The sequence below is a fragment of the Mandrillus leucophaeus genome, unplaced genomic scaffold (genome assembly GCF_000951045.1).
Source record: "Mandrillus leucophaeus isolate KB7577 unplaced genomic scaffold, Mleu.le_1.0 Scaffold388, whole genome shotgun sequence".
Classification (NCBI taxonomy): Eukaryota; Metazoa; Chordata; class Mammalia; order Primates; family Cercopithecidae; genus Mandrillus; species Mandrillus leucophaeus.
The window spans coordinates 2,462,362-2,486,345 of NW_012104120.1; the positions used below are offsets into that span (position 1 = coordinate 2,462,362).

At 46.3% G+C, this 23,984-nt stretch overlaps 1 protein-coding gene across 1 annotated transcript in view; it reads right to left on the reverse strand.

Annotated features, from left to right (window-relative positions):
• Window positions 1-21,362, reverse strand: part of VSTM4 (V-set and transmembrane domain containing 4) — a 112,267-nt gene extending 90,905 nt beyond the window's left edge. Inside the window, exons 1-6 of the mRNA XM_011990981.1 lie at window positions 21,329-21,362; window positions 19,624-19,704; window positions 18,486-18,520; window positions 17,827-17,935; window positions 17,050-17,264; window positions 16,268-16,784 (exon numbers count right to left, since the gene is read on the reverse strand). Coding sequence (XP_011846371.1) covers window positions 16,268-16,784; window positions 17,050-17,264; window positions 17,827-17,935; window positions 18,486-18,520; window positions 19,624-19,704; window positions 21,329-21,362 — 991 coding nt within the window. The remainder of the gene's footprint in view (window positions 1-16,267; window positions 16,785-17,049; window positions 17,265-17,826; window positions 17,936-18,485; window positions 18,521-19,623; window positions 19,705-21,328) is intronic.
• Window positions 21,363-23,984: the final 2,622 nt, after the last annotated feature.

Genomic DNA, 23,984 nt, shown 5'->3' on the forward strand with positions numbered 1-23,984 from the left:
TGCCCACACTGGCCAGGCCAGCTGAAGCCTTCTCCCTGACTCTACAGATCTTGATCTTAGCAGGTGCTGCCTTCATTAGTGCCCTAAAGCCATAGTTTTAAACTTTACTGAGCAGAAGAATCAACTGGGCTCTTGTTAAAATGAAGACTCCCAGGCATTGCCCCTGAGTTTCTGGGAGGGTTTGGGACTCTGCCTGACGAGGGAGTTCACCTCTCAGGAAATTCTGAGGCTCCAGGCCAGAGGACCCTACTTGGAGAGTCTCTGTCATGTGCACTTCTAGAAGAAAGATGGGAAGTGAGTACAAGGAGATGTGGGAGAGGAGATTCCTGCTGTGAGAAATCAGGCCCTGGGCCTCAGTGTCCCGTCCAATCCAGGAGAGGGTCTAGAACTCTAAACTAAACCAATGCCTCTTCTATTTAATCCAGGGAAAACAAGAGTAATAAGGATAAGGAGTGACCCTGCCACAGAAGTGTTATCTACTAAGTGATACCGGAGTGCTGGGAAGGGAAGAGTGTGGTCCCTTTGAATACCATGGAAAGGGGGAACGAGCATGCTGGGTAGAGGAGGGCGTGGTCCCTGGCTAGGGCTGCACCCCTACGGACCTAGGTGCGGACAGGCATTTCCTGCCCAAATGTTACATTTCCCAAGACCACTCTGGCCTGCCACGCCCCAATCCTGGGCCTATAAAACCTGAGACCCTAGCAAGGCAGAGACAGATGCGGTCAGACATCAAGAGGAGCACATCACCGGAAGAAGACGCAAGCAGCTTGGTAGTCCAGAGCACATGAAGCAGAGCATACCGGCAGAAGAGCACACAGACAGGCATCGCATGCCGGCAGGTCATCAACCAGTGGGACGAGGCACCAGGCAGAGTTTGGCCGAGGCAGTCAGAAGAGAGCTGGGGTCACAGAGCAGCCCAACTCCAGGGGAAAACCGTCTCCCTTCTACCTCCCCATCAGCTGGGAGCTACTTGCACTCAATAAAACTGCACTTATTCTCCAAGCTCACATGTGATCTGATTCTTCCGGTACACCAAGGCAAGAACCTGGGATACAGAAAGCCCTCTGTCCTTGACACAAGGTGGAGGGTCTAATTGAGCTACAAGCCACCTATAGTCGGCAAAGTAAGAGAGCGCACCATAACACATGCCTACTGGGGCTTCAGGAGCTATAAACATTCACCCCCGGACCCTGCCAGTGGGGTCGGAGCCCCACAGCTCCTGCCTATCTGTATGCTCCCCTAAGAGTTTGAGCAGTGGGGCACCCAAGAAGCCAGCTACACCCCATCTCATGCACTGCTAGGGGATAAGGGAACTTTTCCCGTTTCAAAAGAACCCTGAAAGAGCACCTTTAAATAGCATGTCTCAATGTGGAAAATGATGTGCAGAACAGAGCTTTCAAGAAACAATGATTTTGAAAGGAACAGAACATGTGTAAGGATGGATGTGTCTTCCCAAGGTGTCACCTGCCTGTCTTGGAAACTGGAGACAATTTGAATTGAAGCTCTCCTCCAGTGGTGATCTGTTTCATACCCTTCCTCTATGGAATGTGTGGCTTTAAAATCCATCACTGTTCACCAGAGCATGCCTTATTCTACCTTGTTCATTATCTGTGTCTGTTTTCTTCACTTTCTAGAATCCTCCTTGGCCCATAGTTCAAGTCATAGTTACTCTTAATGAATGAATGAAAAGAATGTTATGTAGTGGGGTAAGGCCACCTTACCAGGACTATGACATCGTTACTTTCCGGAAGGCTAGGAGAGGGGCCAGGGTCAGGGGGTCCTATGCTGTCCAGCAACAGTCCTTCCCCTGGAGCCTCAGAAGCAGTGGGGCTGCACCAGCACACCTGGCTGCAGAGGCTAACTTCTCCATAAAGTTCTGGCCTTGGAGCTGCAGGCTTTGTGTCTGTCATGATTTATTTTATGGGCTCTGGGAGTTTAGTTTCCTACAGGATGGAAGCAGAAAGTCTGAAGATGATTCCTAACCAGAAGGTGATTCTTCTTAAACAGAAGATGATTATTAAGTTCCCTCAAGTTGAAAGGAAGTGGCAGAAGTTTAGGAGCCTGATCCCTGGCAAGTAGGCCTTGCTAATTTGCACCAGGAGAGAGCAAGCACCATCCCACCCCAGTTCCCTCAGGCAGCATTTTACACAGGTTGATGGGACAGGAAAATGTAAAGGGGCTGGAAGAGGATGGTGATGTGAAGTATGCAGAAGAAAAGATTCTTAAGTAAAACAAAGATGAGCCAACACTTTTGTCCCAAATTCAAATGCAGTGTATTCAGTTCATACTCTCTTCTTATTCAGCGATGGATGGGATGGTTCCCAAGGAAACAGCTCTTAGAATGTAGCTGTGTCCTTACTGTTTATAACTGGAGCAACATTCTCGGGGGTGGGGGGGCAGGGGGCGTGCAACTGCAGCCCCAGAGAGACACAGAGACCTTCTCTGTTCCTGCTCTCAGGCGCTGGCCTATTGCTTCCTTTCTCCCTTACCTCTCCAAGATTTAGGTCAAAGGCAGTCTCCCCTGGGGCTCGAATAAAGCCATATATGTCAGTAGGACCTCTGAGTGACCTACAGGCAGCAGCTGATGAGAAACAATGAAGCTCCAGCTTTGTCTAGTGGATGCCGCCCTTTCCTAACGCATTCAGTCCAAGACAAATTCCAGCAAACCAAGCAAAAGGGCAAACAAAAAAAATGAAATAGACTTCCCACGGGAAGGCCGTTGGAAAAGAAGTCCACATCCTGAAAGTGAAGGAGCTACAGAGCACAAAGGCCATCTTTATGTCCCCAGTGAGAAGCTAGGAAACACTGAAACCTAGGGCTTGGTCACTGGTCCTCTACACACACAAGTCCAGGATAGGGCTATATATGCACTTGCTACTACTTCCCATTCCTAGTTGCCATTTTCATTGGTACCAGAGTTTGGATCACTCATTCACTCCTCCATCTAAAAAGCCATCATTGGGCCCCTTCTGTGTACATGCACCACGTAACATGTGAGGGTGCACTTCAGAAGACTCTGGCAGGGTCCCTGGTACCAAGTTCCCTGACCGGGTCCATCCTTCCAACCATTCCTCTTGTTGCTGCCAAACCCTGTCCCCCACCAACTGCAAACATATATCTAAGTTCATTGAGTTACTTTTGCATGCCTCTCTGGCCTCTTGCAACACTTTTGAGCAGGCTGTCCTCTCTACTGAAACAGCACAGCCATGGCTGTCTGCTGAAGCTCTCCTGTGCCCCAAGCAAAGTCCCACATCCTCCATGTGACCTTCTCCTATGGCCCAGCAATGTGTCCTCATCTCCCTTACTCCTATGTTAGCCTCACTCCCTCATCTGGCCCTTTCACACTCTTCCTGCTTGCTACCTCCATAATGTTTATTAAATCTATAACCATATCTATACCATGGCTTCTCCCCTACATTTTGAGTCTGGGGCCCCAGGAGGGCAGGCATCAAACATCTCCATCTGTACCTCTCTTTGGGCAAGGCACAGTGATGACAGGCTCATAAACTGGGGCTTCCTGCATGTTTGTGAGATTAAATGTTTAATCTAGACTCTTCCAAGACCATGGCAGTTGGAATGAGGGTAGGTATGATGAAGAATTGTTTAAAGTAGTGTTTAAATTACACTCTAGTTGTCAATTTGATCCCTTTGAGTGTCTGGACCTGTTGACACTTTAAACACCATGATGTGTGCTTGCTTAATTAAGCAGAAGCCCTAAATGTTTAGTAAATCTCATTCCTAATTATCTGTTCCGTGTCTCCAGAGAAAAAGGAATTATTTCGTTAATTTCTTCCACTAAAACTTGAAGTATCAGTTCCCTGTGGTAGTAACTTTAGATCTAATCATTAAATTTCCTCTCACATTTTGGGGTTAAACAGTCAGATGAGAAATCATATTATAATTTCATCTTAGCCCCCAGATACTTCTAGGGTGACAGAGTTTTTTCCATTTGCTTTGTCCACTCTCCATATTTAAACCTTACTTACATAATCTTAAGTGAAATAACAATTTGGCTTGTTAAAATACACTATTTGGGTTTAGAGTGAATTACAATTAAACTTCAGGAGATATCCCTTGCAAACTGCTTCTATTATTAGCATTTTCACTGCTGATAAAGACCACTCGATCTAAAAGCAGGAAGATTTATTTTGGCTCAGAATGTTAGACTGCTTCTGAATCTTTGGGTTGTAGGATTGGGTTGAAAAGCCACTGAAGACCGTGTGTGTGTGTGTGTGTGTGTGTGTGTGTAGACGGAGTTTTGCTCTTGTTGCCCAGGCTGGAGTGCAATGGCACGATCTCGGCTCACTGCAACCTCCGCCTCCCAGGTCCAAGTGATTCTCCTGCCTCAGCCTCCTGAGTAGCTGGGATTACAGGCACCTGCCACCATGCCCAGCTAATATTTATATTTTTAGTAGAGACAGGGTTTCACCATGTTAGCCAGGCTGGTCTTGAACTCCTGACCTCATGATCCACCTGCCTCAGCCTCCCAAAGTGCTGGGATTACAGGCATGAGCCACAGCGCCCAGCTAAATATCATGTTTTTTGAGGTCTTAGGGATCAAAGCTGTGGCCTCTCTAAGAGCAGAAACCTCAAACGAATGACTACATCACTCCTGTGAACAACAGCAGCACACACTCCCTGGGGTGAAGGCCCATGAAGTGTACTCAGGCTATAGCCCTGCAAACCTGTCTCAACGCTTTCCACAGGAACCTTAGGACACATGGCACTCGGGGCTACAGCTGGGGCCCATCTTTCACCAGGAGCCCCTTGGACACTTATGGTTCATCTTGGAATCTCTCCAGGCAGCACCTGAAGAAGGAAGCAAGCTTAAGGGTTCGCCCTGCCCCAGGCCCACCGGGGGCCTCCTCCTGCTAAGCAAGTCTACAGAATCTGTGCTTCCAGAGGGACCAAGCCAGATCTGTCCCCAAGGGAGAAACATCTAGAGGTGATGGGATGTCAAGCACAATGGAGGAGACACAAAGGTTGAGAGACTCCCAAAGCTTGGGGAGTAAAGGAAGGTTAAAAAAAAAAAAGGACAGAAAGCAAACTGCAACGTCTTAGACTTGGGGGCAAAGGGTCAAGGGTGAGTAGAGGGGCAATCAGGCCCTAGACCTGCCAGAAACAGGAAGATAGCAGCTGAAGTTATCAAGGGCAGGCCTGAGACTCAGCACATGGCCCGGTAGCACTGAGCGTGCAGGGCGGACATGGGCGGACACAGCCTGTGCAACACAGGGCAAAGCAAAGTGCTTTTCTTCAGGAAGTATCATTATTTGAAAAGATATTTACCATAACCAGCTATATATTATTTTTCACTTATATGAGACATTTTGGCCCCCTAAAATATGAAATCATCACCTCATTTCAAAAATGTCCTTGGAGTTTACCCTAAAGAGGACAAGAACAAGCTGTCTGCATCTCAATACTTACCTAAAATTGTGACTCAACTACTTCAGCAAAACTGTTAACTGGTTTTTGTTTGTTTGCGTGGGTTCTTGTTTTTGTTTTGTCTCTGGCCTAAGGGCATAGAGAAACAAGAGCATTTGGGAATCCCAACACTAGGCTATGATGCCTGCCAGGTATGAAACAAGTTCCAATTCAGTATGCCCTGGACACTCTCAATGTAAATAAGCCACACCTTGCAGAGAGGGAGACATGGCTGAGCAGTGCACCTTCCTGTTGAAATCACCCCAACCCCCTGCTCATGCTCCCTCAATTCTCATCCCATTTTCCTTGTGCCACCTCCTTCAGCCTTACATGCCCCCACAGTGCTGGGCACACAGCCCTCAGGCCTTGTTCTTCCTCACCAGCCTTGGGGCTGGGCAGGGCATTATTATGCACTCCACTTCATCACATCTCACCTGCAGTGAAGCTACACCTGCATCTGGCCTGCTCGTGATGAATGAATGAAAGCTGCTACACATATTTACTGAGTTAGACCCCTCGGTGTCATCCCAAAGCTCGCTCCATCATTCACATCCAGTTAGTCAGTAAAGACTTCACATCTGACCTCTCAATGTCTCCCCATTCCTACTGCCAGAGTTAGTCCTCCATCATTTCAAGCTCATGCAACCACAAAAGACCCCACTTCCTCCTTCTCCTCTAATCTGATTCCCCCCAGATTCATGCACCAGGGAGCCAACATTCAAGAGGCTTGGAATGCTTTGTAAGCTTCCAGGCCTAATGCAGAGTCCCCAAAGCCCTGGCATGAGCTGCAGTGCCTGTCCCCCTGGATGTCCTTGCTGCCGCCACATAAACCACCAAGGTCATCTCCAACATTGCCCTCTCCCTCAGCTCTTCAGGGACCCTCCAGTGTGTTCCCACAGTGCCCTGTCCCCTGCACTCACACTGCAAAACCCCGTGTGTGTGTGTCTGCCACCCCTATAGATGGATCCACCCATGTGTTTCTGGGTCTCCATTATTCCAACAGCCTGGCACGCAGTAGGTGTTTGATAACATGCACACTGAGTGAAGGGATAAATGAATCCACCTAGCGCTGCTGGACATCATCAATACTATTTTCTGATGGTATTTCTTCACTAAGCCGAGCAAAGCTTCCTCGATAAGAATGGATCCTGTCTCTGAAGGGGGTTGCTCACTTCCTCATCACATTTGCTTCTCTTCTCTAGCTTAAATCTGTCTGTCTGGAAATGAGCTTCCCAAAGCTGACTGTGTAGGGTCTCACGAGTGTAGTACCTATGACACAATTGCCTCCTTCTCAGGGGCTCCAGGTTGATTTGTACGTGGATGGAAACAACACCAGTTGTTGAGATGCAGTCTCATGTTGCAAATGCACGGCTGATTTGCTGCTGTTACTACTCCAAATCCTTTCACAGAGAGAGCCTCCCTGCAGCCCCACCGCCACCCTGCCCCCCAGCCTGTGCCTATCCAGCAATGCTTGAGATTTGTTTTCCCCACATGTATTGCTGTGCCATTTTTCAAATTGAATTTCATTTTGTTGTTTCCTGCCTATATTTCTTACCGCTCTGGAATCACTTTTATTATGTGTTATTTCTCGCTGACGTTAAGAACATTTCCCAATTTTGCATTTTCTATAAAGTTCATTAGGGTGATGTGGGCTTCTTTTTCAATGTCATTGATAAAACAATCAAAGGAAATCAAACCTAACATTGACCCTCATGATTTCCACTAGAAACCTTTTCAGGGGTTTCCGATGCCATGTGTCACTTAGGACTTTTGAATGCATTTTCTCTCTAAGCTGGATTTCTCACCCAGTGAAATCGTCACATGGCACAGGCAATTGAAGAAACTGCATCTTTTTCTTTGCCTTTCCTTTTACCGTTGGGTAATAAAAACGACATCAACAAGTTCATCTGGCATGAGATTCTGTGAAAAAGCCAGGCATGGCTCCACTGTTCTCCAGAGACTCTGTCCCTTTCATTCTTCATTTCTGTTGTATGATTTTGTGCCCCATGATGACACCAACAACCCTTGGTGCACCCGGGAGCACCACCCTCAGATCTTCCACATACCTGGTTTGCAGATAAACCCCAATTTAATACTTCCCAATGCTTCAAAAATCCCCAATTCTCTACCATATTTTAACAATTTGCACAAAAAAACATAAAAGCAGCTTATGCCCTGCTCAAAATTAATACAGTGTGTACGTCTTAGCCAGACACTTTCAGAAGTCCCTCCAGGAGTTCATTTATTCGTGTATATTTTTTCAAACAATTTGTACTTATTTTTTTTATCACCATGCATGAATACTCGAGGACATACCCAGATTTTGGGTAAAATGAAACATACAGCAAAGTAAAGCAGAGACCACTGCAGATATTAGGGTGGGCTGCTTATTTGGATTGATCTTGGTTTTTTTCCTTCTGATTTTTTATTTTGCATGATATTCATAAAGCATTTTGCAAGCACGCGACTCACGGGCTGACTTCATAAGGGGCAACCATTTTAGGGGTGCAGCATGAATGCCACAGGCTCCAGGTTGTAGGCAATCCCCCAGCACTTCTGTGCCTATACCCCTTTCTTTCCCACTCAAAGAAGTAACTCACAGTCCAAGTGATATGGACTGGTGTTGTGATCACAGACTTGACTCCACTGTAATATGGATAAACAATTTCAACCCCCAAACTGAGAGATTTTAATCAGTGTTCATGACAGTATGGCTGTAGCACCCCAGTAATATCCACAGGTGTACTCTATTCAACATCCCCACAGGTGAGTGTTCCCAGTAATGACCTTCTGCAGCCAGTGGGCTCCCTCACCACATTCCCATCCCTTCCCTCCTCAGAGAAGAACCCCCTCACCTTTCTTAAGTGATGACCATTCACAGGTTAGAAAAAAAACTCCAGTTAAGGAAAAGCAAGAAACCTGGAAAATAGAAAAGGAGTCACATGGCTAGAGGCATGCAAGTGTTTTGCTAAAAAAGAAAAAAGAGAGAGAGAGAGAGAGACAAATAAGTTCTAAAAGCTATAGGTTAGTGGACTTTTCATCTGTCTCTGACAGGTTTCTGGGATGGATTTTTAAATGAGGGTTTTAAGAAATTAAAAAAGAAGGCCAGGCGTGGTGGCTCATGCCTATAATCCCAACACTTTGGGAGGCCAAGGCAGGCGGATGATCTGGGGTCAGGAGTTCGAGACCAGCCTGGCCAACATGGCGAAACCCTGTCTCTACTAAAAATACAAAAATTAGCTGGGTGTGATGGCTGGTGCCTGTAATCACAGCTACTCGGGAGGCTGAGACAGGAGAATCGCTTGAACCCAGGAGGAGGAGGTTGCAGTGAGCCAAGATCGTGCCACTGCACTCCAGTCTGGGAGACAGAGCCAGACTCCATCAAAAAGAAAAAGAAAAAGGAAGGAAGGAAAAGGAAAAGGAAAAGAAGGGAAAGGGAAAGGAGCCTAAGAGATATTATTAGGGCAATCCCAATTGTTTTTGTGATAGGTTAACCAGTAAGGATCATGAAAAAGCCATGGTTGCCTCAAAGCTGGCTTTTAATAAGGCAACTGACAGTCTCTAAGAGTAGCTATATGGGCTAGATGGAAAGATGTGGTCAAGATAAAAACCCAAATGGTAGGTTAAAACTCACAGTAGTGTCATACAAAAAGGGTACAGGTAGTACTGGCCAATGCAATATGGTTAGAAAAATAATGAGATACTAATTCACAGATACCATTGAAATGCAACTGAGAAACACCACATCTGAAATAGTAAGTTAACTCATTATGTTGCCAAATATAACTCAACAAAAGTCAAACTTTCTATATACCAGCAATACCAATTTAAAAGCTTCACATACATGTGTCCGCATAGCAGGAGATGGTATATCCTAATTACAATTATAAAATACCTAGAAGTAAACATAATAAAATGTTCAAGAGTCATGTGAAAAAAAATTGTATTGAAAGACTTAAAAAAAAAAAAAAAAACCTGACTACAGGAAGGAATACAACAAGTTCCTGGATAGGAACATTTAAAATCATAAAGATGTCTAAGATGAATATGCCCATAACAAAGTAACTTCAGAAGCCAATGAAATCCCAATCAAACCCCAACATAATTTTTACAAAACTGGGTAAGTTGATCTTCCAGATCATCTTAAAGAAAAATGAAATATATAAGAATAGCTAAGACAATTTAAAAAATAATGAGGATATTTGCCCTATTCTATAATAATTAGAATAGTGCTATATTGGTGAAGTGTACAAAGTTTTCATTTAAATATAGGGATTTAGCTTATGAAAAATGTGACATTTCAAGCTAGAAAAATACTTCTTCAACAGACAGTGTAGGGATAACATTTTAGCCTTTTGTAAAGAAAAAATAAATTAGCTACTATATATCTTATATAAAAAAACAGATTCCAAAGAGATAAAGGAGTAAACCTTTCTTTTAATCATCTAAAAATATTAAAGAAAAATATGGAAAACACTTTTATAAGCTTGGGGCAGGGAATCCTTTCCCAAGATTCGATACAGAACCAAAGTACCATGTATAATGTATTGAAATGTAGATTACACTTCAATAAAAAATTCCACTAGAAAACAATGCCACAAAGGAAAAAGTATCAAATTTGACTACATAAATACCCAGAAATGTGAAATATCTATATGGTAAAAGAAAATGTAAACAAAGTGGAAAGAAAAGTAACAAACAGGAAGAAAATTTTGCACCATATGTTACAGCTGAAAAATTAATGATCAGATCTACACACACACACATATACACATATATAAAAAAGACAGCAACCCAATTATTAAGGTTATGGCCAGGCAATTCACAGAATAAATAAATGAACTATGAATAACCATGTGAAGAGATGCTCAACCTCACTAATAATTGGATACAAAAACAGAAATTAAATTGCACTATATTGTATTGAATATAATAATCTAAATTAAAACAATGAAATGTTTTTCCCATTATTGTGATAAATAATGGAAAAGATTAATAATATTGATTGTTAAAGAGGCTTCAGGGAAATAGACATTATCATGCAGTGATGGTCAGAGTATAAATTTGTAAAGTCTTTTCAGCAATAGCATTTTGGCATCGTCTACAAAAATGTTAAATATGCTTAGCCTTAGGCCCAGCAATTCCCTTTCCAGGAATCTAACTAACAGGTATACTTGGAAAGATGTACAAGGATTTCACTGAAGCACTGTTTATGTTGGTGAAACACTGGAAGATTCCTAAGTGTCTATCACTGTGGGAATGATTGGGTGCAGTTTGGTATTGTCTCACTATACAATACCAGTTACAAAAGAATACATGTAATATCATAACAACTTAAAAAGCAATACATGCACTATTGTTAAAATACATGTGTGTTTGCATGTGTGTGTGTTTGTGTGTGTGTGTGTATGATTGTCAATAGGAGAGAGATTTGAAAGATTTAAACCAAATTATTGACAATGATTATCTCTGGGGATGGGAGTGGAACTGGGGATATTAGGTTGTGGGTGGGAGAAAGATATTTGCACATTTTAGTTTTTGTGTTGTTTGACTTTTTTTTTTTTTTTTTTATTCCTGTGAGATGGAATCTCGCTCTGTCACCCAGGCTGGAGTGCAATGGCACGATCTCAGCTCACTGCAACCTCCGCCTCCTGGGTTTAAGCGATTCTTTCTTCTCAGCCTCCCCAGTAGCTGGGATTAGAGGCACATTCCACTGCACCTGGCTAATTTTTATATTTTTGTAGAGATGGGGTTTCACCATGTTGGCCAGGCTGGTCTTGAACTCTTGACTTAGTGATCCACCCACCTCAGCCTCCCAAAGTGCTGGGATTACAGGCATGAGCCACCGTGCCTGGCCAACTCTTTTATGTATAATATTTTTGACATCATCCTTGTGCCGCAGCAGCCTGAAAAACAGTGGCATGACCACATAATGTTGTGTCTACAGTGCTAAAAACAGAAGCTACAGGATGCTGCCAGTCGGAGAGCACTCCATGGGCTGGCATGCCCAAAGAAGGCATTGACGGAAGAGGAAAGATGGATGTGGGACCCCAAAAAATATGTATGATTGGAATAGGTCAAGGGAAAGAGAAGTGAGGCATCCCAGAGAGGGTGACTACATCCACCAAGTCATGCCTACTTCAAAGTCATCCACAGCAACACGTGCTAATGACACTTGACAAAGAACATTTTATGCATTCATCAAGTATTATTGAGGAGCAGTTGTGTGCCAGGCACTGTTGCAGGCATTCATTGTTATCATCATCCTCCTCAAAAAGTATATATGATTGTATTAGTCTGGGATCCCAGAGAAATAGAACCAACACACCCAGAAATAATGTTTTATCTGCTATCTGGGCATCGTTCAGCCTAGTCAAGTCAACACATAAAATTAACCAACACTCTTATGTAGACCAATCTATGGGGAAAAGGCGTTTTTAATGCTGGTGGGAATATAAATTTATAAACTATCTTAGAGGTCAATTCACTTCTTGAAATTGTGTCCATCTTTAAATTGGGTAGATCTTTGGACCCAGCAATCTTATTTCCAGGACTTTATGCTAAGGTCAGGGATATTCATGGAGATTTATTGACAAAGATTTACAGCAGTTTTAAATGTCCAGTAACAATAAGTAGGAAGCTAAATTGCGGTCCATCTGCATGATGGAACATTATTCCATCATTAACATTATGTTTTGGAAGCATATTTAACAAGGGAAAATGTGCACACTATTTAGTAATATCAGAAAAGCCAGTCACAGAACACTCTTTACAGTAAGACTGAAATTAGGTTTTAAATTTTTGTTTGCATAAAATGACAGGAAAGATTTGCACTGAAATGTTAAGTTGAGTAGAGATATGGTAAGGCATTTTTATTGTCTTGTTTAAACCCTTTCAGTATTTTTCCATGTTTTCTATAATTGAACTATATTACACTATATTACTTTTGCAATAGAAAACAACCAACATATGGAAATCAGGACAGATAATAAGAGCCAACATTCCTATGGCTCTTCTCTGCACTGGGAGTCATACTTTAAATATTTCATCATGAATCACCCTCCATGTGCTGGGTGAGGTGCTCACGACAGAAATGAGGAGAGACCGGGCACCAGCCTTTCTTTCTGGGAGTTTCCAGTGAAAGACAAGCAATTTTGTCTCACATCAAGAACTCTGCAGGAAGAAGATCACGATGAAGTCTGTGGTGAAGGGCAAAGAGTGGGGTAGTATTAGAAAGGAAATCCCAAGAAAAAGCTCCCCTCTCCACTGGATGGCTGGAGACTCCTGTTGAAAGGGGGGAGGTGACATGAGCAGATTAGACAAGAGAGACCCCGGGCCTGGGGTCAGGGGCACTCAAACCCCCCGAGAGTTCCTGTTTGATATTCTAACCCACAGAACCTCTCATCCTTGTTGTTCTGTATTTTTGTTTTCCATTTAAGGTGGCTCACACCTGTAATCTCAGCACTTTGGGAGGCTGAGGTGGGTGGATCACCTAAGGTCACAAGTTCAAGACCAGCCTGGCCAACATGGAGAAACCCCACCTCTACTAAAAATACAAAAATGAGCTGGGTGTGGTGGCGCATGCCTATAATCCCAGCTACTTGGGAGTCTGAGACAGGAGGATTGCTTGAATCCAGGAGGCAAAGGTTGCAGTGAACCAAGATCACACCACTGCACTCCAGCCTGGGTGACAGAGCAAGGAGACTCTGTCTCAAAAACAACAACAACAACAACAACAACAACAACAATGAACATGAGGTGGAGATTTAGGAAAATAAGGCCCTTGCAGAGCAGCAAGGCCCAGGGCCCCAGGAAAAGTGCTCTGGGAGGCTAGAGCCGTGGGCCTCTCCTGGCCCTGCCCAGGAAGAACAGGCAGCCAAGGCTCTGAACAGCCCCGGCCTGGGGCGGACACGCTCCAAACCAAACAGCCTGCCTGGTTTCAGGCCATTGCTTGGGGTTGCCTTTCCTTAACTGCCTTGGAACAGTCCCCTGGAAGCCTAGATAGAATGTTCTAGAAGATATGGTCATTGCTTCCTAAGGTTTTGAATCTTTCCATCAGCAAATCATGGCCCTGCCCAGGGGTTGAGACAGAGTAGACATGGCAAGGGAGGCTGAGCTCTGTTGAGAGGGTAGAACCACTTCTGGGTGAGAGGTCAGAGGGGAGCGGGCGAGAGAAGTGCAGAGACACAGAGAGCTAGAGAGATACAGTGAGAGAGACATACACAGAGAGAGAGAGAGGGACAGAGACACACACACAGAGAGAAAGAGACGGAGAGAGAGAGACAGAGATACAAAGACAGAGAGAGACACAGAGAGGAGAAGGAAAGACAGAGAAACAGTGACAGAGAGACACAGAGGGAGAGAGGCAGAGAGACACAGAGGGAGACAGAGACACAGAGAGACAGAGAGAGACAGAGAGATACAGAGGGAGAGAGACAGACACAGAGGGAGAGAGAGACAGAAAGAGATGGAAAGACAGAGAGAGACTGAAAGACAAAGAGAGAGACAGAAGGAGAAAGAGAGAGACACAGACAGAGAGGGAGAGACAGACAGAGAGAGACACAGAGAGGGAGAGTGATAGAAAGACAGGCAGAAACAAGAGACAGAGAAAGACAAAGAGACACAGAGGGAGAGGGAGACAGAGAGAGAGAGAGACAGAGAGGGAGAGACAGAGAGAGAAAGAGTGACAGACAGAGAGAGAGGAAAGAGGAAGAAGAAAAGAGGTGGGAAGTGAAGGGAAGGGGAGCTGAGGAGGGGAAAAAAGAGAAACTGGAGGACCAGGGCAGGAAAGTGGGGAGCAAGAGAAGAAGGGGGAAAAGAGATTCTTATTTCCAGTGAAGTGTTAAAAACTACCTCATGCTTTTGGAACAAACAAATGTTCTAGACTGAACCCAGCTTCACTCACTGAAATGAGATTCACATTAACCAACTAGCTAGATAACTCTGCTTACTTGAAGGTGGCAAACTTTTTATATGTTTTATGTGGCAGAATGTCATCACTGCCAAGAGATTTCATCTATGACTCCAGAATACACTGTGACACAAAGACCAAAAACAACACAATTCACACACACACACCATATATATATCATATGTGTGTATATATATCATATCATATATATCGTATACATCGTATATATATATCTTATATATATATAAGATCTTGTGTTTCAGAGCCAAGTGGTATTTGTAGTGGGTTCTTGGCCCAGCCCTTGATGATCTGATGTCTTGTTTTCTATGTGAAAATAATAAGCCAATAGTCACTGGTTTTCTTGAATTAATTTGCTCAAGGAAAAAAATTGCACATTCTATTTAATACATCAGTCTGTACCTATAAACATTACAACAAGCAAACTCCAAAGACAAGTAAAATTGAACTACTGTAAAGACTCTGTATATAAATTATTTTACTCTATGTCCCTTATTCATATAGGACATTAAAAATACTTTCCACAACTAAGTTTTGTCCTTTAAAAAGGCTTATCAAAACAACATCACTTAAGACCTTGAATATTTTGTTATATGTGTACAATAAAATTAGATGCTTTTTCGTATTTGAGACGATCAGCTGTACTTTGTGATCCTCTTGATCTTGTGCCAAACTAAATTCAATTTCAAATCAATCAAAGGCATGATTTAGTGCACAATAGAAAATCTTACTAAAATTGTGAGAGGTGTCTTCCTGAATAGAAACACTGGTGATAAAAAAATGACAACCCCAAAATATGGCACTTGGTAGCTGAGACACTGCAGAAATGCTGCCCATCCCTCCTATCTGCCTTCAGGAAGGGAGGGCTACCCCTGGTCCTCTGCCCAATTCCTCATGAATTTCTTGGCTAGCTGTTGCCTAAGCTTGGATCAGTTCCACTGGGCAACCAGCCTGCCCTGCTCCCAGGCCTGACGACTCACAGCAAGACCTCCCAACGCGTGCCTCCTCCATGGGTGCCTGGCACCCCTCAGCCAAAGCCATCAAGCCTGCACAGACCTGGGTGGGAGGTTGAGCACTGGCAAAGATGCCCTCCTTAGCCAAATTCCAGCCAGGCTCCTCGGTGCCCCTTCTCGACTAAGCCTCAATCTTGGCCTCAAGACTCCAATAAACACTAACATAGTTTCTAATGGCTCAAGGCCACATGCCTTTGCCTACAATGACCTCCTGAAAGTGCCTGCCTGAGAAAACTCAAGGCTGCCGAAAGCATTTACTGCTTGTTCCAGCCAATACCTGAAAACAAAACCCCCATCTCCCCATCTCTGCGAGAAGGTTGAAGCCAAACTTCGATAAGCACATTAGCAAACCCAGATGGCTCCATATGAGCCAAAACCCTCCCTACTGCTTTTCGCAATTTTCACACTTCGTTGACTCTACTGAGTCCCCACTTACCCCCCACTCACTCATTCTCCTTTTAAAACAAGTAGTCACGTCTGCCCAAATCAGAGTTGAGTCCAGTTCAGGCCACGCTCTCTTCTCTACTGCAGTAGCTACTGCTGAATAAAATCTGTCCTGACCCCTTTAACCAAGGTCCAGCTTTGTTTACCTTTGACAGCACACAGCAGTCCAACTTCAGATATATAAGAGGCTTTGCCCAGAGTGGGGGCTGGGCCATGTTGGGGCAGGCACTTGGTCCTTTCTGTTCTCACTTCTGTGTCTACACAGCGCATTAGCCAGTGTCCAGGTAAAGATCTACCCTCATCCCACGGCATGATTCATGTCTGTGACCAACAAAGGCCCACAAGATATGTTCTAGTGCAACAGAGCCAACCCGGGAGCCCCTGGGTGGTAGCTGCAAAGCGGGGCTCACTGGCCTGTCCTGCCATCGTCTCTACCCAGGGAGACCAAGACCCTCACCTCTCATTTCTGTGGCTGAGGAGCCGTTGGACCAGGCCGTCCACTTGTTCCTGTGCCTGCTGATTTCCTGGACTTTGCAGACGTAATGCCCTTGATCAGAGGGCTGCAGTGTCAAGACAGAGAGCCTGTAAAGTGTCCCCCGCTGCTCCTCCAGCAGGCGCAGCCTCTGCCGTTTGGCGCTGCGGCTGAAATTCCCATAGTACTGCACCATCCGGAGCTTGGTCATCTTCACCATCAAGGCCTCCTGGGAGTTGGAGGAGTGTGCAAAGAACCAGCGCACGGCCAGCAAGCTGTCCTTCCGCCTCTTCTGGGAGACGTGGCAGAGGAGAGTGGCATTCTGTCCCTCCAGGTAGTCAACCACGGGCCCCGGAGACACAGTGACATTGAGGGCCGCACAGACCTCTGCAGAGAAAAAGGGGAAAAGAGAGGATGAGGAGGGCCCCAAGTCCCTCTGTGCGCAGTCCACAGTCGAGGAGCCGGGAAATGCCTCCACACACTGGACATCCTGGTGCTCTGCCTAGCCAGAGAAGCAGACGACCCCTCACCTCTCTAGCGGAGGGGCTGTTCTGGGGGTGAGCCTTTGTGGGCCCCCACTGTCTCATCTATGGGACCACCCTGTCCATGTGGGATGCTAAACAATGACTTCTTGACCCAGAAGTATTTTTCAAAATTTTGTAATTAGTTGCTGACATTTAAAATTCAAATTTCACATAAAAGATTTAGATTTTTGGAATTTCTTAAAAATGTCTAGCCCACATCTGACCCCCCACCACTTCCCACACCTCACCACCTGACCCCTGCTCCTCCCCAAGGCCTGCTTTTATCAGTTTTGTCCCTGGCCTGATGTCAGCCGTGCTGTGGGTGGGGAGCCGCCCTGGAGCAGGGCAGCGTAGGGCTTCCTCTCTGGTGGCCTGTCCACCAGGAAGCTGGGCTCTTTTCCCCGCCTCCGCTATTTCAGCTGTACCCAGGGCAGATGAGTAGTAAGGTCGGGTATGAGCTGGGACAACAGGGGTTGCTTGATTTCCGATTTGAAGGATCCATCTTCTCAGAGTTGAAGAGCAAGAATAAAGAACGATTGAACCCCAGGAAGAGGAGGGATGAGAGATTCTCCCAACACTCCAAAAGACACTTTGGAATTCCAGGCCCCATCCACAACCTCCTGTCCTTTGGTTCCTCAGTTAAAACCAGTCTGAGGGCTGCCCACTCCCAGCCGCTGTTCTGCCCCTGAGCTGACCTGTGATGAAGCCACCCCAGCGCCCACTCCATCACCCAGACCAGCAGACCTCAGAGAAGCTGAGTGCTGAAATCTTCTCCCAGGAGCCATGATTCATGGTGCACCCTGGACTACCCAGTGTGACCAGGCTGCCCGGTGCTCATGGCACAACACTCTGGCAGGCAGGGCCCAAGAAAAGATGCTTTGCACAGGATGCCTGGAACCTCTTTCTGCCCAGTCAGGGCTGTCTTCTCACCAAGCTCCATGTCCCCACCCCTGTACTGCCACATGTATCACTTCAGGAAGCCATTCGCCTCTACCCTTCTACACAAGCAGGTGATCCCACCGTCATCCCAAAGCACAGCTTTCAGTCCCCAAATGCCACCATCTGGTAACAGAAGAGGGCTTGGGCCCCAGATGTCACAGTCACCAAAAGCTTTGACCCCTGGGCAGTGCTGCAGGGAAGCAAGAAGGAAAGAGGAGAAACAAATCAAGCAAGATCTGAACATTTGACAAGGAGGCTGTGGGACAGCAAGCAGGCGGCCCTGCGGTGGGCTGGGAGAGCGATGGTAGATACAAACTATTCTTCATCATAAAAATCCAGGCAACAGGTCGTCCTCCTATATAGTTTCAACTATTGATTTAATAACTGAACACCTCAAGACAGATGATTTGAGGATCATTTTTCCTTAATTTTCTTTCTCATCTCTCAGAAGACAAGCACTAGCCCACAGTATATTCAAGGGTAATTCCTTGAGCCTTGACTTCATCACACCCATAAAGTCCCTTTTGTCATGCAAGGTTCCATTCACAGGTCCCCAGGGATTAAAACGCCAAAGTCTTTGATATATATGGAAGTGAGCTTAGAAAAAAAAGGGTTAAGGCTCAGTTGGACTCTCCGCTGGATGGGTATGAGGTCTTCTATGTCTACAGGGATGCAGGACAATGCCAGCCTGGGAGATACTTAGGGCTGCAGATTAATGTGTAGCCAAAGGAGGGACCCACTCTGGTAGCAATCCCGCTGTCATCAGAAGCCCCTTCTGCAAGGCAAATGAAGAGGAATTGGCCCAACCAGTCCCCCTGCATCTCGCCCACCTGGCAGGCAGCTGGCCCATGGGCCATGTTAAATTAGTCAGAAGACATTTCTTCCTCACTGCTGAAACCCTGTGTGAAGTCCACACAGCTTCCACGGCAGGAGCTCCCTGGTGAGGAATGCAGCAGCTGGGGGACACTGGCTGACCCAGCTCCAACAGCTGCCAGGGGTTGGGCAGGCAAAGAGACCAGCAATGATGCAGCAGCTGGCTTCCAGAACTGAAGTCCAGTCCCACCCCGCCCTCAAGAGCTTCCCAGTAGAGGCCAGGAGAGCTGAGGAAGGCAGGAAATTGAAACAAGATGGGTGGGATGAGAGTGCAGCCAGGACTCCACGCCCCAGGATCCTCCTATTAACGCTACATGGAAGAGGGATTATTTATAGTGACTGAAACCAGAAGGATGTGCCAAGTGCTCCAGTCCCCATGGGAGACCAGATTCCATCCTGGAGGCAAGCTAGTAAACCTTCCACTTCTGCGGCTCAGGACAGGGTCAGGGGCTCCCAGGAAAGGGAAAGGACTATGCTCTAGCCTCCCAGGATGAACCCTCTTTTTCTATTGGTGCACCTCCCTGCCTTCATTTTGCCCCATATTCTCTTACAAATGGCACAAGCATCTGTTTCTTCCACCAAAGTGCAAAGACCTTTGTTATGGGTGAATTGTGTCCTCCCAAAATTCATATGTTGAAGCCTTAGCCCCAGGACCTAAGAATGGCACTGTATTTGCAGATAGGGTCTTTAAAGGAGTAATGAAATTAAAATAAACTCATTAAGCTGGGCCCTAATCTAGTATCAATGGTCTTTATAAGAAGAGGAGATGAGAACACAGACACACAGAGGGAAGACCATGTGAAGACACAGGGAAAAGGTGGCATCCGCAAGCCAAGGAGAGAGGCCTCAGGAGAAACCAACCCTGCCAGCACCTTGATCAGATTTCCAGACTCCAAAATGTGACATTTCTGTTGTGTAAGTAGCCCAGCCTATGGTACTTTGTTATGACAGTCTAAGCATACTAATCCAGCCCTGTTCACAGCAAGCTTCATTCCAGCACTCTACCTGCCACCTTCAGCGCCAGGAAGTGGGTGGTGTGGTTAGAACTCTGATGGCCACAGGCCCCCGCCAAGTCTGAAAGCTTTTCTGGAGGACACAAGCTGTTCAGGTTGTGGGGTCCCTGTGCCTGTGATAAGCCTTCTCAGCAAAGCTGGGTGCCTTAAGTAACATTCTTCTCCTCCTCAGCCCTGGACGTGGCTGCCCTAAACCCAGCAAAGGTGGCACATGTATCCAGGCAACTGTGAGATGGGGCAAGGCAGGAGGGAGGAGAGTGAATGCAGTTAGGGCACCCAGGGGCTGGCAAATGTGAGCCAGTTGGGTGTTCATTTCAATACTAAGAGAGAGGTAGTCCGTTATCTCCCCCTACAGTCATCAGGACCATAGGGCTCAGCAGAGGGCACACCAATGGCAATCAGAGGACAGGACGAGGGGAAGTAGGTGCACCAGTGTCCAGAGGCAGAAGAAAGGGCGCAGGGCCCCCAGGAGCCCAGGCTCTTTCCTCTGGATCTCAGTCTCAATGACAGTCCATGCATGCCTGGCATGTCAGAGGGGCAGGATCCGATGGTGTCACTCGCCCCCTTCTCCACCAGGTAGATGAAGGAGCAGCCAGGCAGGGCAGATCCTCCCTCTCCTGGCCTAGGAAAGATTGCCAAAGTCACTCTGGCCCAAAGAAGAAATTAACTTCTTGTTTTGTGACCCTGTGTTGTGGAGAATTGAGGTGGGAGGTAGACCCATCGTCCCCCTCCCCATTGTACCTCTCTACTTACAGTTCCTGCTTCCTCCAGCTTAAGCCTCATGCAGCAGGCATGTTGTAAAGAAGAAGACAACATTCCTGACCTTGTGCAGTGGAGAGTCCAGTGGGTAAGGCAGTCACTCATTGGGGAAAAGACATGGGAGAATACAACTACAGTGTCACGTGCCACAGAGAAAAGTGCAGGGTTTAAGAAAATCATGGCAAAATCCTGATCTAGACTTCGGAGTCAGGGGAAGGGACTCTGGGGATGTGAGCTTGGGCTGAAGACTCAGTTGAAACTAATAAAATAAAGTTCAATGCAGCAACAAGGAGCGATCTTCCAAGGAGGGAGCCCCACCTCTGCAAAGGTCGTGAGGCAAGAGGGACCCCGTACAGGCTAGAAATGGAAAGGTCAGTTCATCCTGGTGAACTGTACCCGACTGTGGCCTGACAGACACCCTTGCCAACACATGGTCCTCAGAAGGTATTCCCTACCCCAATCAGGTTCCCCAAGGCCACTTTTTAAAGGAGGAATATAACAAAACTGATAGGGAAGAGACTGTTACAAACAGAGGGACAGGATTCCTGCTGCAGCGAATCCCACGTCTCCAATAAGCACATGCTCTGGGACTTGGTAGTCCTGGGCACCACATGCGCTGAGCACTGGGATGTTCATGGTCCCAGGCCTTCTCAGGTAGCTGAAACAATGAGACACAGAAGCAGTAGCTTGGTGGGGCTCGGTAGAGAGCCAAGGGCTGGGTAGAGAGCCAGAGGCTGGCATCTGACAGAGCCAGGCTGGAAACCTGATTCTGTTAGGTGTAAGCCTCCTGGAGTTTCAGTTTCCTCATCTGAAAAATGGGAAAATAATGCCTTTCACAGTAAGCATAGGCGCCAATGCAAAAGCACCTTTAAAATACAGATAGAGTTTGCATGCCTTGAGACTGGGGAGGTGGAAGCAATAGAAAGTGACATGCACACTGTCCTGCGAGTACAGTGGGCTTCGTGGGCCCATGACCTGCAGGCACACAGTACCCCATGCTTGGAAGGCCTCACTCCCCCAGCATGGTTTAATCTCTGCTGTTACTATCTTGAAATTTTAATACATTTTAACAAGGAGCCTCACATTTTCATTTGACACTGGATCCCACAAGCGATGTAGCTGGTTATGTTTGTAGATGAATCTCAAATTCCTGTGGATAAAAGTTAAGGTGTCTAACTCCCTTGTTTATATTTGAATAATGTCATGAAAAGGACTAACACAATTTTGAAAACAGCCTAGGACACCCTTGTAGCTGAATAGGACAACCTGCTCATTGTGAAGTGGGAGATGGCCACTTCCAGGTGCAGGGGAGCAAGGACAGCTAACACAACAAGGCACCAGCCTCATCTGGGATGCAGAGGTGGGCACAGTCCCTCGGTTCTGAGCAGGTGAGGGATGTGTTGGTGGCTCTGTGCCTCCCACTTCCTCTCTGCCTGAAGAAACTGCACCCACTTACTTCAGGGAGACCAGAGCCTCTAAGTTTATAAGGAATGCAAACTGTCAGTACTTATCAGCAACAGTGAACTTTCTTATTAAAAGGATGGTCTGAATTCATACAGCTAAATCTCTGAAAGAAATACAATTGTATTACTTAACAGTCTTTGGCACCAGGAGCCAGTATTTACTGAGCATTAAGCAGAGGTGATACCAGACCTAGCCCATGAAGACTTATTCACTCACATTAGCCTATCACCGGAAAATAGCTCCATCCAGGATAAAAATATCACCTTGCCCAATGATAGAGGCTAATACCTGCCGGGTACAAACTCGATGCCCTTTATATGTATTTTCTCAATTTATCCTGATACTCTGTTTATTCCCATTTTATAGACAAGAGGACTGACATACAGAGAGGCTAAGCCCTTGTTCAAGCTCACAATGGTAAGTGGCAGAGCTGGAATTCGAACCTAGGCCATCTTGCTTCAAAGACAGCTCAGCCAGCACTCAAGCCTACAGATTTGCTATAGTAAATGTATTGTCTGTCAGTTTACTTTCCTGTAAAATGAGACATGGGGCCAGGTGGCCACTAGGGTCCTGCTCAGTTCCAAAATAGAGAGTTAGAAAAGTGCAGCAGTTAAGAAGCTGTACTTATGCATAAAATGGGTCTGCCAGCCCCTCCCAGCAGGATCGTGGTGAGGAGTCATGAATGAAGCACTTAGAAGAGTGGGTGGCACACAGTGAGTGTCCCACAAGCAGGAGCTCTTTTCATTCCTCAGGGCTGACCCTGGACACAGCCAGGGCAGACTCTAAAGGATCCTGAATTCCAGCTCTCAAGGCTCCCAAGGATCCCTGGAAACATGAGAATGCCCTTGATCCCCAGCAGAAGCCAAGCTCCGGGACATCCACTCTGACAGCTCCTGCAATTAGGAAGGTGGTCATGGAGCCTGGGAGAGGAAGGACCACTGGCTGCTGGCTACTCCACAGAGACCACGAGAACTGGCCCTGCCCACGATCCAAGGCAAACTTCTCATTTTTCCAGCCAAGACAGTGACAACCGGGAAAAAGTACATTTCCCGCAGCAAGGATTTCAGGTTTACTGGGAGCCTGGCTGCACTTTATAGCTGGGGGACAGTGGATGGATTTCTTCCCACTGTTATCCAAGTGCCTCCTCCTCAGACTGGGATCTATGGATTAATGCTGGCTCAAATGCCAGCTCTACCACTTGGTACCCAGATCACTCTTGGAAACTTACTTCTGAGAATCAGTTTCCTAATTTTCAAAACAATGGCAACACAGTTTAGTGCTTATCAACAGAGCCCAGAGCCAGGCTTCCTGGGTTCAAATCCCAGCTCCACCACTTACAAGCCTAGTGACTTAAGGCAAGTCCGTTCATGGGCCTGAGCCTCAGTTTCCTCATCTATAAAATGGGGATAATAATAGCATCTTTTTCAGAGGTTACTGGTGAGATTAATCAAGTTCATGGTTTTGTTTTTGTTTTTGTTTTTATACTTGGATATATAAACGTGTTGTAGTCATGATTACTTGGAAGTGCTGTTGTGATTAAATGAGATAGGCCCAGATAGGCAACCAGGAAAAGTGACCATCGATACCTGTATTATTACTATTATTCCAGCCAGTACGGCCCCTACTGTTCTGAGGCAGCCGGACAGGGCTCTGGGGAAAAAAGAGGGAAAATTCTTAAGCCACTTACAAGTGGCAGCAGTAAAACCCGAAAGAAAGCCACTAGTGTGGACCAAGAAGTTGTCCTCAAAGAAAAGAGCTGGTGGGAGAGGCGTCGCTGCATCCAGCCGTGGATGCCCCTCTCATCAGGCCTGGTCACTTCAAAAGGCCCATGAGCAAGTCCCCGTTCCCCACCTCCTGGCCAAGGCAGATCCAGCCGCTCCTGACTTGTCTTCGGAGTAACTCTCCAAAGAGAGTGAAAGGGAAGTTGCTGCTCCGAGGAACCTGCCAAGAGTTATGTGTCCTGACTGCTGTGGAAAAAAGGAAAGCGAACGACCAACTTCGGCTGCGCTCCTGCTGCATCTCCCCTCGGGGCCTGCCGCTGGGAAGATCGCGGCTGCTGCGAGAGTGCCCAGCCCCAGGCGAGGTCGGGACGGGGACCGCGCTCCCGGGAGGCGTCCTCTGAACCTTGGG